This window comes from Molossus molossus, unplaced genomic scaffold, assembly GCF_014108415.1.
Source record: "Molossus molossus isolate mMolMol1 unplaced genomic scaffold, mMolMol1.p scaffold_m16_p_1, whole genome shotgun sequence".
Taxonomy (NCBI): Eukaryota; Metazoa; Chordata; class Mammalia; order Chiroptera; family Molossidae; genus Molossus; species Molossus molossus.
Window position 1 is genome coordinate 39,119,636 of NW_023425344.1, and position 18,965 is coordinate 39,138,600.

At 33.5% G+C, this 18,965-nt stretch overlaps 1 protein-coding gene across 8 annotated transcripts in view; it reads left to right on the top strand.

Moving 5' to 3' along the window:
- Positions 1–18,965, top strand: part of EXOC1 (exocyst complex component 1) — a 56,146-nt gene that overhangs the window by 10,182 nt on the left and 26,999 nt on the right. For 3 of the 8 annotated variants that reach the window (XM_036265222.1, XM_036265204.1, XM_036265194.1), the window contains 8 exons: positions 2,120–2,279; positions 5,184–5,204; positions 6,763–6,950; positions 8,715–8,942; positions 9,156–9,288; positions 10,386–10,495; positions 11,251–11,304; positions 18,126–18,275. In XM_036265222.1, coding sequence (XP_036121115.1) covers positions 2,120–2,279; positions 5,184–5,204; positions 6,763–6,950; positions 8,715–8,942; positions 9,156–9,288; positions 10,386–10,495; positions 11,251–11,304; positions 18,126–18,275 — 1,044 coding nt within the window. The remainder of the gene's footprint in view (positions 1–2,119; positions 2,280–5,183; positions 5,205–6,762; positions 6,951–8,714; positions 8,943–9,155; positions 9,289–10,385; positions 10,496–11,250; positions 11,305–18,125; positions 18,276–18,965) is intronic. The other 5 variants (XM_036265232.1, XM_036265250.1, XM_036265258.1 and 2 more) reach the window with 3 other exon arrangements.

Below are 18,965 nucleotides of genomic sequence, written 5' to 3' on the forward strand. Positions count from 1 at the left end.
TGTAGGCCAAATCCCCAGTGAGGGGCATGCAGGAGGCGGCCACGCGATGTTCTCTCTCATCATTGTTTCTATCTCTCCCTTCCTCTCTCTGTCTAAAATCAAAAAAGAAAAAAAATTTTTTTTAAGGCATAAAGAAGTAAAAACTACCTTTGTAGAGCAATCTGATAACATAAAATTCTGGTTTTACTCTTACCCTGGTACAAACCTGTGAGGAACTAAAAGCTGGACAAAATGACAGGCAGTTGAGTCAGGTGCAAAATAATTTTTTAATGAAGCAAAAACAACTTTGGGAGAGTTCTGAATATCTGTAGAATTTGGATTTCTTTCAAATATAGAGAATACCTTTTCTTTAAGAGTTTTAGGCAAACTGGGCCTTTACTTTTATCCCTGTGGAGCACCCAATATTTAGAAAAATGTAGAAACAATTTGGCAGGTACTTTGAATATATGCATATGTATTTGGAATAAAAGTGTTTAAAATACTTCAGTGAATTCTTTAACAAATAATTTCTGTTACAATGGGAAAGGATCAAGAGTATAGACTTTCTTGGTAGGTTTCTGTTTATATCTGTTTATATCTGGTTTCTGTTCATATCAAGAGAAAATATTTTAAGGGCATTTTAGAAACATACCTTTATTTAAAAGCCTTTTTTCCTTCAGTAGTTTTGCACTGCATAACCCCATTGACTTGCATAATTCGATAACTTGGCTGAATACTTATTGGAATACTTTTCTCACAGATGACACTTCATTGCTGACTTGCTTAATGGATTTTTTTTCATTTTATGTAGGCACCTTGATGTGTGTGTATGCTATATATGGATATAAAACATAAAAATTTTATACATAGCCTAACATTAGCCATTTAGTATCACACATTGATTTGTGTGAGTGTTGCCACTGGAACACTCAGCTTGTTTTATGGTATTATGGGAAATATTCCCAGGGAAGGGACCATTTCCCATCAAGTTTCATGTTAGTTGCCAATACTCTTAGATTTTTTTTTAAGTAATAATGCAACTACCTGTTCATTGTAAATACAGGTTTTTAATCTTTTGATGCTCAATTCTGCTTATTGAGATATAAATTAAGCAAATTAGTTGTCCCATACTACTGTAGTATGATTGTACCAAGCATGGGTTAAGTCCTGATCCCTTAATTATCCCAAATCTTCACAGTAAAAATCTGATTTAGCTTCCCTTGCCTTTAAAGTCTTTATTTACATTTTGTTTCCCCTAAATAACACTTAAATTAGTTGAATATATTTATTAGCCTTCTGTAGAATACTAAGAACATTTCTGTTACAGCGGGGAAGGATTAAGAGTAGAGAACATTTGAGCCTATTTTTTAATTCTTTGGATGTGAAAAATAGTATATGTTCATATGTTTTCATTTTTTTATATAGTAGTCAGGTCTGCCTTCAAGGGAGAATTAGCCTGGCATGAAATTACTGCTGCAGTGTGGCTCAAGAGACGTGTAAAGACCATAGTGCATTTCTTTCACATCAGTTGAGCTTCTTTTTTACTTTTGAGACACCATTAATCATTCTATATTTTCAGAATTGAAATCAGTTAGGGCAGTCTCTGCTTTTTACCTGATTTGTTCTTGAAATCTACACCAGGTTATAGATTGTATTCTTTTCTCATATGTAATAATTAGAAGATATATTCTTTTTCAAGGAATTACTGTCAAATCACAGTTATGACTAATAGTATAGTTTCAAAGAAGAGGTATAACTCTAAAACCCCATAGGCAATTTAAACAGAAAAATTAGTTCCACATCAAAACTAGAGATCATTGTCATTTTATAGATTAGGAAGCTGAAACATAAAGCCGTTAAGTAGACATCCTGTACTTTTAGTCATAGACTTCAGGGGGATAGGAAGAAAATGACCAAAACACTATGTTGTTTCTTAATCAGCTTCTTTGGGGAGATAAACAACATTTTGGCTGTAAGTTGAAATCTCTGAGCCAGTGTCTGCAAGTCACTTGGCTGATTTTTAATGGTGATTTTTTTTTTTTTCAAGAACAGCTTCAACTTCTTTTTGTTTTACTAAAATGTAGATTTTACAGTAATTAATACGGGGTATGATTAAAAACAATATTTATTTTTATTTCAGGAAAATCCTGAATTTGATTTACATTTTGAAAAAATATATAAATGGGTTGCCAGTAGCACTGCTGAAAAGAATGCATTCATTTCATGCATTTGGAAATTGAATCAACGCTATCTCCGGAAGAAAATCGATTTTGTCAATGTCAGTTCACAGCTTTTAGAAGGTAAAGTTAAATAAAAATGTCCATGTGAAATCAAGTGTATCTATAACTGATATATAATTTGACTTTATTCAAAGTAATTAGAACACTGAATTACCTTTTTTGTAAAGGAATTTAAAAATCATTTTTTGTTGTTGCAGAAATGATTGTTTTAGAAAATTGATACATTAAATGAAATAAAAGTCATGTATAATCTTGATCCTCAGAGGTAACATTTTGTTAGAATTCTAGTCTTTTCTCTGCATATTTAAATATTTTTTCAAATAAAGAAATGTTTATTGTTTCTTAACATACTTTTTCATATTATGTATTATGAACATTTTCTATGTTATTAAATACTGACCCACATTATTTTTAATGGCACCATAGTATTCCATTATATGGATATGCTATAATTTACTTTTAATTTTTTTCAATCTTTGCTTATTTTTAAAAAGTCTGAGATGAATATTTTCATAGCTGCATTTTTGTGCAGAGTGTAGGTGTTGTGGTTAAGAACACAACTGCAGGGAGACTGCCTGGGTTCAAATTCTGGCTGTGTCACTTACTATCTATGTGACGTGGTTATTCTGTTTCAGTTTGCCTTATCTCAGAAATAGAGATAATAAAAGTATCTACCCCATGGGATTATTGTAAGGATTAAATTACTAATATCTGAACATGATGAGAGCAATGCCAGGTACAGATCAACTACTCAGTAAATATTATCTCTTATTATATTATCAGGATAAAATCCTTAGACATGAAATTAAGATAATTTTGATCAGTATATCTTCAGGAATGTTACTAGAGATTTTTTTTGTCTTTTAAGACAAAAACTACTCTTAATATTTGAAATATATTAACATTTAAAAATAGCTTCTGTTCTGTCAGGTGAAAACATTTGAAATTACCAATATTCAACCCATCTAATCTATAAAAATAGCAATTTCAGATGCTTCAGACTATTCCTTTTCTTAGTCACTTGCCTCTGTCTTTTCTCTGTGTTGTTTTACTAATTCTTTTTGTTTGGCCATGGATCTTTCTCTCCTCAAATGTAATATTCTTTCTCATCAATTATAAATTAGTGAGCCTGTTACTGGTTTCAGGCTTAATGCTTGGAACTGGCAGAGGCAAGTCACAGCTGTCAGGCCGTGTGCTCCTCCCCTCAGTGGGGCTGGCCGTGTGTAGGAGCCCTCAGGGTTGCCCTCTCACCAACATTAAGCCTCGTGACTTGGTGATTGAGTGTGTTGAGGGAATGCCCTTCAAAAAATTTATGGTAGTTTTTCATGCCTAGAATCGTGGTTTAATTTTTTTTATTGGCTTTTTAAAATTAATAAATTAATTAGTTTTACCATTTCAGGGTTGAATATTTGTTAAGTGAATTTAAAAGCTTGCTGTCCTCTTTTCAACTATTATATATTTCCAGATGTTATTTATTGCCTAAAATGTATTTTAATCCAATACATTTTTTGTTTGTTGTTTTTGTTTTTTTTAATCCTCACCCGAGGATATTTTTCTGTTAATTTTCAGATAGAGTGGGAGGGAGGCTGGAGGAGAGAGAGAGAAAGAAAGAAAGGAACATTGATGTGAGAGAGACACATCAAGGTTACTTTCTGCATGACCCCAGCCAGGGCTAGGGCAGGGGATTGAACTGCAGCCAAGGTACATGCCCTTGACTGGAATCAAACCCGCAAGTCTTTGGTCCATGGGCCAACATTCTAATCTCTGAGCCAAACCAGCCAGGACTAAACCAATATATTTTATTAAGTCAACAATATGGGAAAATATATACCCTGCCTATATTTACCTTATTAAGAAATATTACCAAAATCAATGAGAAGAGTATTACTGTTATTGAGAATGATGTGTCTAACTTTAAAAAAAAGACAATTTAATTTTTCAGGGCATAAAGCAAAGGTGTAGATGTTTTCATTTTTATAAATATTAACCCAAATTGAGATCAATTTTAAGAATACTGAGAAAATCTTTAAAGCTCTCACTTTCTGTAAATCAAATGGAATCATTGCTTTGGTTTAGTTGAGTTCAGGGAGTAGCTTTTTTAAAGTTTACAAACCTGTTTTAATGTTTTACTGCATTTGAAAATTATGACTGTTAATTCCCATTAAAAAAAAATAGATGTCTCTAAGCTTTGGGTGTTTTTAGAAAACAAACAAATTATCGCTATCTCCTTTTAAGAGGTAAATAAATAATCATTCAAGTAAGTAAGACTGTTCATTGTGAACGTTAGTAGTGGCTTTAGAAACTTTTATTGGTGACAGTTGAATGTTCATGCTAATAATTTGGGCTTCCCAACAGAATATGATTTTTAAAAGAGGACTTTGTTAGCAGTTGAAGTAGAGTGAAGTTTTTGTTTGACCTTTTATTTTCCATTTTTTTCACCATATTTTTAAAAATCTTTGACTTGAATCCTTAAATGCCAGCTTGAATTGATACCTTGTGTGTTTTTTAATTGCTTTAATTCTGTCCTTTCTAACAACGTTTTATGACTAATCCATTGTGAGGGTGTGTCAATCCGGTAAAGGTTTTGGGCGAGAGTGAAAAATAACTAGACTAAATGCATGAGTCACAAATGACCTAAAAATAATCCCCAGGAAGTAATCTGTTTCCCAGTTTTCTCCTTCAAGGACTAGTCAGTACTGTTTCTTAAAAGCCTAAGAGAAAATAGAATAAATGTATTTTTAGTAACTGTCTGAAAATGAGTAAGAAAAATGAACTTTCAAAATTTAGCTTCTTAAGATCTTTCCACTTTGTAGTTAGTTTTATTATCTTTTAAACCTTGACTTAGCATGAAGTTCAAATGAAATATGGGTAGTATTTTAAAAATTTAAGCCTGTATACTTTTCTACCCAGCTAATATTCTTTGCTTACTTTCCTCTGCTTTTCTCATACCTTTTTACTCTCCAGAACTGCCTAAAGTTACAGAAGGTGCGTAACACCTTTTTCTTCATATTCTATTCTGTATATTTTTATTACTTGCCATTGTTATGTACTATGGTTGCATATTTTATGAAATTGTGTTCAGGGACAAGTTTATTACTACAAAATCCATACAGTGATAAAATTAATGATACTATTAATTATTAATTTCCAAAGGACTGTTTCATGGGAGAGAAAATGCTTCTGAAGCAGTTATGAACTTTTATTTTTTATTTTTATTTATTTCTTAATCCTCATCTGAGGATATTTTTCCATTGATTTTCAGATAGAGTGGGAGGGAGGGAGAGAGAGAGGGGGAGAAAGAGAGAGAAACATCCATGTGAGAGAGACACTGATTGATTGCCTCCTGCAGGACCCCATCCAGGGCCAGGGATCAAACCGCAACCAAGGTATGTGCGTGCCCTTGACTGGAATCGGAATTGAATCCACAATTTTTTGGTCCTCAGGCCATCGGTCTAACACTGAACCAAACATCCAGGGCCCAGGATGTTACCTTAATCTGTCTAATTACCAGTTCTTAAGAGTAGATCCTTTGTTACTTTGAAATAGCTGGGGTTTTTTTTATTCTAGGAAAATAAATTAACATGTCCTGTCATACTGAATATGAATATTCATTTTCATAAAAATAATATTTAGAGCATCCAGAATTTGTCTTTTAAATCGTGTCCCATTAAGTTTATGAAAATCAGTAATTTTATTTAGGTGGTAAAAATTACTTAAAAAAATTTTTTTTACCTCTTTTAAACTCAAGCTTTATATAAAATCTCACATGCTAAACGTATTCAAGATATTGAACTGAAACATTTATCTAAAAAGCATCTCAGATTTGACCTCTTGGTGTCTTGTTATGAAGCATGAAGACGCATGTAAATTTCTGTAATTTCAAACAGACATGTTGCTGTTGCTCTTTTTACTGTAGAGTTGTTGAGAAAGCTTCTACAGCTAATCTTTAGAAATTTTATCAATGCATGTACAATTTTTTTAAGCAAATAAATAGAAAATTTTGGTAACATTTTCAGTGCCCCAAATAAATTGTCAATTATATATGGATTTTTTTCATTTCAATTAAAAGTTACTGAAAAAAAACAAAACATTACAAAGATTAAAAGAAAAAAATAGCAGAAGAGAAATGTTACCTGGGGTAAAAAGGGAAAGCAAATTGTTTTCATGTGTACTAAATGTATAATTGTTGTTTTGTTAGAGCAGCAGTCACCTCAGGTAGGAAAAAAAGGTTAGGCTTACTTCATGTGTTTTGTTTCAATTTTTTATATTTTTTAGTTTAACCGTGTTTTGGGAAATTGTGACTAAAGCCTATTTTAACACAAGACAATGAATTAGACTGCATGTTTTTTACTATAATAAACATATTAACAAATGCCATTTTTTATAAAAATAAGAGGTTGTTTTCATATATTTTGAGTCATTCTTGCCTATTTTTCAGCCACTAAATGTAACCTGTGCTTATAATTGACCTTACCTATAAGTACCATGTTACTGTCCTTCCTACTTTTTTACTATTTTATTTTGAATTTTTACCCTCATTAAGAATCTGTTCCAAGTGGAGAAAACCAGAGTGTGACAGGAGGTGATGAAGAAGCAGTAGATGAATATCAAGAGTTAAATGCGAGAGAAGAGCAGGATATTGAAATAATGATGGAAGGCTGTGAATATGCAATTTCTAATGCTGAGGCCTTTGCAGAAAGGTTGTCCAGAGAGCTGCAGGTGCTAGATGGGGTAAGACTATCTTGTAATCTATGATTAGTGATGTGTAGTGGATTGAGAAGACTGGTGATAATCATATTTTACTGCCTCATAGTGTGATTATTGCTCTTTCTCTATAAGTGCATTACCAGCTACCATCCTTTCATGTTCTTGATAAAATGGCTGAACCATTCCTATTAGTCAGGCCGATGAAGACAGTTGGCTAAGGTTCTGGATTTTGAGAGGTTCTTGATACGAAATGATGGAAATAAAAAGTAGCCAACCAGGAACCAACTTGGGAGTTGATCCCCCCCAGCCTCTGAAATACCTCAGAATAGTTCAGTGCAATAGAATAACATTTTTATGGTTTGAAAAAAAAAGGTACAAATTAGAGAGAAATTGGGCTGAAATTAAAGCGAATTGTTTACCTAAAGAGAGCAGAATAAGTGTGGTGAAAACAGGAAAGTCAAGATGTTTGACTGGTCTGCTGAAATGTTTTGGAATAGATCCTTTAATTTGTATCACAGTTTCTAAGTCTGTATCTAAATGCACATCTTTAGAAAGTAAAGAGCTAAAAGGACCAGCGCTGATGTGAAAAAAATCTTAACATGCACAGTTGGGGTTTTTTGTTTAGACAAATAAGCATTAAAGAACAATCTTTAGAGAACAGGAGTATTATAAGAGGTAAAGAATTTTGGTATTTTGTACATAAAAGGTACAGAAGTTATGAAGTTGAACTCAGGCCCAGAGATTACATGAATAGTCCAAGCTTCCAAATTTACAAAACTAATTGGAAGTAAAGCCTAGAGGAGACTTCAGGATATTAAAGTGGAAATTGTCCTGGACAAATTCAAGCCCAACTCTTTTATTTAAGAGATATCAATAGTTTTGAGCCCTTCTGACTTTATTATTGGCTGCATTTACAGTTGAGTTATTATGAATACTATATAAAATAACACGTGTGAAATTATTGCATCAGCTGTAAGCTGATCATTCTTTTAATATATTGTCCCAGTTTTTTTCTCATAACATGTTACCTGCCTTCTTAATGGTTTATATTTTCTAACTAATATTGTATATATGTTCCAAGTCATCATATTACTTTGTAGTTTAATTTTGGGTATGGCAACTTCCATATTTCAGGGAACTGAGAATCTGTCTTCAGAAACATTTAGGAAACAGTGGTGGTTTGTTATTGCTTTGCCTAGAAAAAAATGTACTTGCAAATGAAAGAAAAAGGAAAGAAGGAGCTATCTTATGGCCATATGCTCTTCCACATCCCATTAGTACAAGTTGTACTACAGTTACAAATCAGTTCCAAGTAACCTTCAAAGACTGACTGGTATATTGTTGCTAAACTCTTAACTAAGGTGTTACATAGGTGATTATGCTTTTATTTGGGGTTTTACATAACTGTTAAGAAATACAGAAAATTCCTATAGCTGGTAGAATTGGAAGAAATGTTGGAGATGACATAGTCTAATGCCCCTCAATTTACAGAAATAAGAATATACCATTACTGATGACACATAGTGGGGCAGAACCGTACTTGTGCAGTCTGTGGAAATATAAAATACTAAGGTCTGGTCCCTAACCTGATACAGAGTCAAGTGTACCTTCTTGAAATACTGTGTAAAAAGTGGAACATAAACATAAAGTGATAAACCAAAGTAGATGTGTAGATGTACATGTCAATCTTTGTTACTCTGCTGTCAAAGAGATTTGACAGTATTTCATCTTTCAGCTTCTTTTACACATTTAAGTAATATGTAGTGTTACTTTTGTTTTTAACTGCAGGCTAACATTCAGTCGATCATGGCCTCTGAAAAGCAAGTGAACATCCTGATGAAGCTTTTGGATGAGGCTCTAAAGGAGGTGGATCAGATTGAATTTAAACTCAGCAGTTATGAGGAAATGCTCCAAAGTGTAAAAGAACAAATGGATCAGATTTCTGAAAGCAACCACCTAATTCATCTTAGTAACACTAATAATGTAAAACTCCTGTCTGAGATAGAGTTCCTTGTGGTAAGTGTGGTTATAAATGGCTAACAGCAAAAAACAAAAAAACAAAAAAAACCTAATGATAATATGTGAAACCCATTTGTAAACATTTTCTAGTTTCCTTATGAGAGCAAGATTTAAAATAGTCACAAAGACCTAGTGATAAGATTGAATAGCCACTTACCTGTGAATTTCCCAAAATTACATGTGCAAATGTTATATTTACATATATTCCAGAACCACATGGACTTGGCCAAAGGTCATATAAAGGCCCTTCAGGAAGGAGACCTATCTTCTTCTAGAGGCATTGAGGCCTGCACCAATGCCGCTGATGCCCTTCTGCAGTGCATGAATGTAGCTCTTCGACCAGGTACATTCACTAGAGATGATAAAATGTGACCAAGAAACTGAGATAAGTATAACTTAGCATAAAGTTCTTGACAAGAAATACATGGGGCAAGTGGTTTAGGGTTACATTATTATTATTATCATTATTATTATTATTATCATTATTATTATTATTATTTTAATTCTCACCTGAGGATAGTTTTCCATTTATCTTCGGGTAGAGAGGAAGGGAAGGAGGGAGATAGAGAAAGAGAGAGAAACATCGACGTGACCAAACCAAAACTGAGATACATGCCCTTGACCGGAATCAAACCGGAGACATTAATCCATGGGCTGAAGCTCTAACCACTGAGAAAACCACTGAGCTATTAAAACAAATGTCACTTATTTCCAAGCATTTCTCTTTTTTTTGAAATTTTATTCTTTATTGATTTTAGAGAGAGAGGAAGGGAGAAGGGGGAGAGAGAGAGAGAAACATTGATGAGAGAGAACATTTATTAGCCACCTCTTGCATGCCCCCCACTGGGGATTTGGCCCACTACCTGGGCATGTGCCCTGAATGGGAATCGAACTGGCGATCTCTTGGTGCATGGGTCGATGCTCAACCACTGATCCACACCGGCCAGGCTTCAAACATATTTCTATTGACACTAAGAACATTTTCATTTCAGTTCTTTCTGGTTGATCATCAGTGACTCAAGTTACCACCATGATTTTTCTTCAGTACAATCCATAGAACCTAGCACAAAGTAGATGCTTTAATTAGACCAGAGAGCATAAGGTTTGCTAGGCCAGTGATTCCAAAACTTGACTTTGCATCAAGATCACCTAGAAGGCTGGTTAAAATACAGTTTGCCAGGTCCTACCCCCAGATTCAGTATGTCTGAGGCCTTAGAATCCATATTTATAACATTTTCCAGATGATGCTGAGGAAGGACCACTCTTTGAGAAATACTGTGCTATATGACTTTTCCCTTACCTTTCTTTTATAAAACAAACAAACTAGTAAAACTTTGGGTTCTTCAAAACTGAAATATGGATACTGTTATAAATATATTCATAAAACATGGGAGAAATATTTTTACTCATTAAAGCAGTCAAGAAATATTCTGATTTCAGGCCATGACATGCTCCTGGCAGTCAAACAGCAGCAGCAACGTTTCAGTGATTTAAGAGAGCATTTTGCCCGGAGACTGGCCAGTCACCTCAACAATGTTTTTGTTCAACAGGTAATTTTATCTTATTATTAATACAGGCATATTCCTATAGCTTGTTTATATATTACCTTAAAATTAAGTTCCCACAAAAAATTTTTAATGTATTTCATTGTGATTACAGCATATTCTTCACACATTTATTTGATTTTAAGATCGTTAATTATGTACGTTTTTGCTCATACATGTATTTTGGGCCTCAACTACTTCCGTAGGTAGACAATTGGTTCCTATCACCTAAACTTCTCTGATTCTAGAAATCATATAAATAACTATGCTTTCTTACTACATATACCATTAAGATAGTCTTATTTATAAAAATAAGTCCAAACTTATTACTTGTTTACTGTTTGACCTGTTTTATTTTTCAGTATTTTGAGATGAGAACCAGGACTTGATTCAATGTATGAAGTGTTTCATTAGTTCTGTGTACTTACACACAAGAGAAAAAAAAAGAGAAATAAATCCCAGTTGATTTAATCTTACATAAAGCATTTGTCTACATTTTTGTATGGAAAAGGATGTTATAATTAAGGTGGTGGTAATAATATTAATGTTAATAGTATTAAGCATCCCTTAGCGGGATTTGAACAGAAGGCATTTTAATATCTGGTATAGTAAATTAGGTTCCTTATGTTCTTCATCTCTTTTAATAGGGTTATTGGGGGAGGGGGAATTGTAGGAAATTTTGTGTGTCAAGAAATGCTGTCTGAAACATTGGATTCTTATTTTGCTTTCAATTGTATTTACTATATTTTATTTCTGATTAGTTTACTCAGGCCCTCCTTCAACTCTATAACAGGTCCTACTTTCTTTCGGTGCCTGTGAGTACATCAAATTTGGCTCAAGCATTTCTGATTCTTTTTTTTTTTTTCCTATAAAGTTTGCTAAACTTAACAACAGCAGAATCTTTATAAATTATAACTTACTGATTTAAGCTACCTGGTAACCATATCTGTAACCTTTAATGTCCCATAGCGAAAGTTTATTTTGGCCAAAAAGGCACTTAATCTCATTCTGCTTGCCATTCTTCCTGTCATTCTTCTACTCACTCACTCCTTCATTTATTTAGAAATCATGTGCCAGTGGATTGAGATTCACACCAGACACTTATTTGGGATAGATGAGCAGCTGATTCTGCCCTCAAGTAGCTCACAGTCTAGGGAAGGGAAATAGATACTCAGGAAGGGTAAATGTTACAATAGTCCTATATAGGAGCCTAACAGAAGATGACCTAACTATAAGCATGCGATAGGGGAAATCAGGAAAGACTCTTATCATTTCACTTGACTAAAAAACTGTCAAGAAAAAAGTAAATCTAGAAGGAAATACTAACTCACACTTTTCTTACAGAATGATTTCAATAATATCTATATCTACACAGCTCTTTAGTTTTTAAAAATGACACTGTTGACAGTGATGTTATCCACATTTGTCGATGGTATTGAAAATACCAGTCTGTAAACAGTACTTTCTGCACCCTTGTTTGTTGTAACATTCAAATATTTGTGATTTTGCTTCTTAGCCTTATAAACTAATGGCTTGTTTAAAATGAACGCTTCGCAGTTCTGAAAATCTAATATGTATTGTTATATGTGAATGATGCATGTTAAAATGTCACAATGTTGCAATACCCTGGAATATGCTGAAGAAGGTGGAAGAGGATGTCCCAAGTACAGGAAAGAGATTTTCTGTGTGTTGAATTCAGTGCATCAGGTCAAATAGCAAGAGTCGGGAAATGGGACAAACTAGCCTGGAAATTTTGATTATCTTATTATGGTACATTTCTTTGTCAGATTTTCATTGTGTGCCTATTATGTGCTTACTGTCATTCTTATGTAAAGAATAAGAAGTAGCTCCCTTCCTCAAGATGCTTGTAAGGAAGTTAATATACTTAAAGCTCTATAGCAACATGTATGTTAATTTGCTAATTATATAACTACGTATACCTAGTATGCATATGTATGTTTAATTAAAAGTGAGTTTACTGAGGATCTGAGTAGTTAGATGTAGCATCACAGATAAGGCTTGAACAGAGTCTGTGCAATGAGGTTCATACAATGTATAGATATTATAACGTATATAACTACAGAAGAATCCAAAGTAAATAACCTACTGATCAAAATAAAATAGTAATTGAAGAGCATTGATTCCCAGTCTCTAAAATTCACACATCAGTAATTAAAAGAAGTAAAATTTGGAGACTGTCTAAGTCACCAGTTATTATTATTTTTTAAGATTTTTAAATTGAATTTTAGAGAGAGAAGACGGAGAGGGAGAGAGAGGGGAAGAGAAACGTCAGTGTGAGGGAAACATCAGCTGCCTCCTGCATGGCCCCCTACTGTGGATCGAGCCCATAACACAGGCATGAGCTCTGACCAGGAATGGAGCCAGCAACCTTTCAGTGCTCAGGATGATGCCCAACTAACTGAGTCACACTGGCCAGGGCAAGTTACCAAGTAAAAACATTAAAAGAAAAGAAATAGTGCCATCTACTTTCACTATCTTTTTATTTTTAAAATAACATTTTGGCACTAAAAGAAAAGGAAGAACATAATTTCAAACTTTTAAAATTAATACATTTACCTCTATTGTCTTTCTTATTGGTGTAGGCCAGTAAAAACATCTTCACATTTGGGAATCATTGATCCAGAGCATGCTATCTGTGATGCAGCTTTCATATAAGTACTTCTATATAGCCATTTTGAATGAAACTTAAAATGCATTTTTATTTAATATTTACTTCTTACTGTAACATACTATGAAAGTAATATTTTAAGCAGTTGGCTAGATTCTTTTGGCTCTTAGATCTTCCTACACCTCAGTTTCCATTGAAATTGTAGACTCACCTATAGCTTTTATGTTTATTAGGGATTCATTTATCTAGAAAGAATCAGGCCAGTTACACTAACTAGGATTCTGATATTGAAATCAGGAAATTAAAGCTAATAAAATTGAGGAAATATATGCATAAAGAATATGTCCTTTTAAATTATTTTGGTTGTTTTTTGAAAATGTTGTCTTGAAAGGATAACTGCTCTCTGCCCTCCCTTTTCCCCCCTGTGATTCTACAGAGACCTCATAATTCTGTTCTTTGCCTTTAGCCACATGATGAGACTGATTATACACTGAACTAAAAAGGACAATCAGGAAAAAACTGAAGTTGAAATGTTTTTTGCTATATGCTTAAATTTGGAAATTTTTTTTCAACATGTATTTATAGAAACATCATATAGTAAAATAAAACCTGGGTAACAGACCACCGGTATTCAGTTCATGTCACAAAAATTGTTTCGTTAAGGACGTTTCACATAGGTTGATGATCTGTGGTTAAAAGCTTAGAAAAAATTACGATTATTTAATATCAGTTTCCATGTTTGTTGGAGCTTCACTCAGATTTTCTTTTTTCTTTAAGAAAATAAAAATAAACAATATAAAATAGAAAGAAAGAGTTCTCAAATCTTAAAAATTTATTTAACGTTTCACATGCATATATCATTTTTGTTAGACAGTCAGTATAGCAAAGTGTTTGAGTGTAGACACTGGAGCCAAACATCCTGGATTCGAAATCCTGACTCTGCTCCATGACCTCCTTACTGGGTGACCTTAGGCAGGTTCACTAACCTCTTTATGTCACCTTAGTTGCCTTACCTGAATAATGGGCATAATACAAATATCTACCTCAAAGGGTAGTAATGAGGATTAATGTTATATGGTCAACATTTAGAACAGTGCTTTGTTATAGCAAAGTGTTCAATATTAACTAATTGTATTATAAATACTAGTAATATATACACTAATGAAAATTTATAATTCACTAAGTTTTTAGAAAAATGTATTGATTGGTCTTAGAGTAATTTCGACAAAACCTTGATATATTATTTTTAAATTATGTTAATAGAGTTTGCTATTTTCTTAAATGAGTAGAAAAGTACTCTGCAAGATTACTGTGAAGTTTGTAATTTTTATATATAAAGTACTTAACATGGTAGTAGGCATTCAATATATTGTTATTGTTACTATTTTTATTTATAATAAGAAACTTTAAGCAATATCTTAATTTTAAAACTATGTAAAGGATAAGATTCTTTGTTCATTAGAGTTCTAGATGTGATCGTTATTAATATTATTGATTAATTAAACCATTTAAATATTTAACTTTCCTGTTTTCTAAAGTTATTTGGAATCGTTTTCTCTAAAAGTAAACCTTTTCATTAATACTAATAATATTTATTCTATCTGAATAGTAATGGTTTGACAGTAAAGATATTCTTCATATTAGAAGTGAATTTTTCAGGTGATCTTAAAAGGCTGTAAAAGAAAGCTTTGAATAGTAATATATATGAAAGGGCTTGCTAAACTGTAAAATCCTCTACAAATGTTAATAACTAATTTTTCCATTTTCAGGAGAAGAGAAGGTTTTTAATTGAAGAGCTTTCCTGACACTAAATTAAATAATGTAACTTAATATGTAATGATCTGAGTAAACAGTTGTGGAAGAACATAAACAGTAATTTTGAGTCTTGAATCACTGAGATAAACTGAGGAGAACTGTTTTGGCTAATACAAAGAGATCTGATATTGTTATTAATAAAGGAAGACTATTTGGAAAACATTTATAAGCTACAACAGGTTTCAAATATTTTCCCTCTTTCATCAGTGTAACTAATTAAGACACACAATTTGGAGAAATGTCTCCTAAAACTATAATACCTACCTATGTTTAGTATCTAATACTTGTGAGTTAATGGAATCCCAGTCATCCCTCTCATGTGGCCATGACAAACATTTCTGAAACATAATGTTTGTATTGACCTTTGGCAACTATAGTTAGAGAATTGGTATAGTCCACTGCTAATATCTGCATGTTTTATTTAATATTTTTAATTTTATTCATATTTATTATGATTCGTCTTTACTTCACAGAAAAGATGTAGGTACCCAGGCATTCCAAATACATAGAATATTTCCATTTTTCAACATTGTAGCTCTTAGTGCTGGATGATTCTTTGTAGGATATAATTGTTTTATAGTCACTCAGCCATCCAGAAAAGAACATTCACATAGGTCTGTGCTCCCTTATTCAAACCTCTGGTGTCAGTTGTGTTTTTAGGATTATTCAGATTTTAGAAAAATCATACAGTACATATACTGTATGCTGAATAACCACTCCAGCAGGGGATAGAGCAGGGCCCTGTAATCAAGCACATAATGTTTCCATAGCAAATAAGAGGAATTGTCACTTTAAACATATTCTGGAGCAGTGAGAAATTATGTTGAAAAAGCTGTGTCTAGCCCAGCTAGTGTGGTTCAGTGGAGTGAGCATCGTCCCATGGACCTAGAGGTCCTGGTTCGATTCCCAGTCAGGGCACATGCCCAGGTTTTGGGCTTCCATGCCCAGTAGTGGGCACGCAGGAGGCAACCAGTTGATGTTTCTCTCTCACATCAATGTTTCTTTTTATCTCTCTCTTCCTCTCTCTCTAGAAAATCAACAAAAACATATAAAAAAAATATGTGTCTAACACTTCCAACTTTCTTACTGTAAAGTTACTTTTCAATGACTAGAGAATTCTTTATTTCCCTAGATGAGGAATTTTGCTTTCTGAACACTCTTTAAAAGAAATTGTTTTTAAAAATTCATAATCACTACATTCTTCTTTTGTGTATATAATAAAGCATATAAATTAGAAGAAAGAAATCTCTTAAAGTAAAAGAATTTAAATTCTTTTTTTTTTCTTACCCAAGGATATTTTTCCATTGATTTTTTTAGTGGGGAAGGGAAGGAGGGAGAGAGAGACAAACATCGATATGAAAGAGAAACATCAGTTGGTTGCCTCCTGTACGACCCCAACCAGGGCCGGGGATCAAACCTGCAACCCAAGTACATACCCTTGTCTTGGAATTGAACCTGAAACTTTTCGGTCCTTGGGCCAAACTGCCAGGGCAAAAGAATTTAAATTCAAAGTGTTTTTAAGCTAATGTATGTCACCTGGTATAGTATACCTTGGTTAGCTTTAAGTAACTTTACCAAGAAATGAGTTAGCCAACCCCCAAATTCCAACAGTCTATCATTTTAATATAGTTTTCACAAAATGCTAACAAATGATGTGTGACTAGCTAGGCAGATCAGATTGAGACAGAATGACTTCAAATAAATCTGTCCTTTTTTGCCCTTATTCTTGGGAACTTATGTTTTCAAGGGGAATCTACTTTTATCTTCCAACTCCCCATCTCTTAGACACTGTCTCTGAGTTCCCTGACAAATACTGACCAAGTAGCAGAGGAGAGCTAGAATGTTTCAAAAGAAAGCTGGGAAGATGTTTTATTGTTTATTTTTTAGATACCAGTAACTGGTAGGCAGTTGTCATTTGAGTCTAGTTAAAATGATTTTGTTTAATCTGTTTTTAAAAGACAATAGATGTGCAAGTCACAAGACTGATTCCAATTCTCGCTTGCCTTCTGTGTGACCTGAGCAAATGACTTACTGCTGCTGAGTTTCAGTGTGTTTTTCTAGAAAGTGAAGTTATTGTATTATTAGATTGGGGATGGTGAACATCCAGCCTGCAGGCCGTATAAGTCCCTCAAAGTCGCCCTGGCCGGATTGGCTCAGCGGTTAGAGTGCCCGACTGCAGTCCAGAGAGACCCGGGTTCGGTTCCCGCTAAGGGCACATACCTCAGTTGCGGTTTGTCCCCGGCCCTTGTTGGTCATGCTGGTGGCAGCTACTCGATGTGTCCCTTTTATGTCGATGTTTCTCTTTCCCTCTCTTCCTCTTTCTCCCTCCCACTCTATCTGAACAAAAAATGGAAAAAAATGTCCTCGGGTGAGGATTAAAAAAAAAAAAAAAGTCAGTACCAGCTAATTTAGCAGGCTAATTTTTAAGTTGATAATTCTGTATGGCCCATGAATGATGTTATAAATATCCAGATAGCCTTTGGCAAAAGAAAGGTTCCTCACTCCTGGATTAGATGATCTACGAGGTCTATATTTTCTAAAACAAAAGTCAAGATACATCATTTGTCTAAGGCTGTTTGATAACTTATTAATTTACTTATATAAAAGTCTTATTAAAGTTTAAAAATAAAATAGTATAGTTATTTATTTAACAAATTAATAGAAAAAGTAAAGTTATATCATCGTTAGTGGTTATCTTGGAAAGCCCAGGATTTGGTCATCTGTAATCTTAGTTCTAAAAGTCTATATTCCATATGTTTTTATCTGTTGTTTTAAATATTGTAGACTCTAATGGAAATACCAGGTATGTAGATAATTTGTTTTAAATGACTTGCCTATTTGGTGTGTTTCTTAATACAGTTTGTATCATAATGTTTATTTGCTTAATGAATTGTAAAATGACATAGTATGGGAGAGACAAGTTTGATTAAAACATTCATTTTCAACTCTAGAAGATGAAATGAGTAGTTGATTTATCAAAGTGCCATTCTTGCGTGTTTACGATTATTTTATGGTGGTGGTGTTCAGTTGGTATACACAGAATGATAAAAAGAAGACAAGTAAGTGCTCAGTTTTTATTTTTCTATGTTCTGTTGGCTTTGCTTGGCCACATTTGGTCATTGCTTAGAATCAGTTACAACAGTCTTTCTTTATACTGTCAATGATATGTATTTACTTATTTACTCACTCTAGGGTCATGATCAGAGCTCAACTCTTGCTCAACACTCTGTTGAACTGACTTTACCCAATCATCATCCATTTCATAGAGACTTGCTTCGATATGCCAAGCTGATGGAGTGGCTCAAGAGTACAGATTACGGAAAATATGAGGGATTAACAAAGGTATGGAATTGATATCAATTTGACATCACCGAGTATAGAGCATAATATTTTAGAATCAAGAGGTTATGTATTCAGTTCCCCAAGTGACATTTGAAATACTCTAATATATTCTTAGCAAAGCAGAAAATAATTCAGTTTCTGAGTGCTCATTAACAAGGGAGAACATTTATTTTATTGGAAAAAGAAGAGTTACATTTTAAATTTCAGTATAAGATAGTATCAGGCCATACTATATGTAGTCTGAGGCATTATTTAGTTTAGTTCAATGCTATAATTATTTCCTGAGTTTCTGTGTGCAATATAGAAACTAGAGAGTATGAAGATATGTGTGAGGTGTTCACCCTTTAAGAATTTATAATCTGTTCTATTAAACAAGTGCAGAGTACCTCTTTATTAGGCAAGCATTTCACTATGCCAGGCATATGTGGCCTAACAAACAGGTGTCTACTTCTAAACAGGTGTTAGTCTGACTGCGAAAGACGATTACACTAAAAACAATCAGCAAAAAAATTCAAAACTGGAAATGAGTTTAAACATGAGAATTTAGAGAAGGGAAATCCATGACCTGAAACTATGGGGAAAATCTTTATAAGATATTGGACTTGAATTGAGTTTTAAATAATGAGTGGGGTTAGATAGCCAGAAATAAGAGGAAGGGCATTCCAGGGGTGAGGAACAAGATGTTCAGAC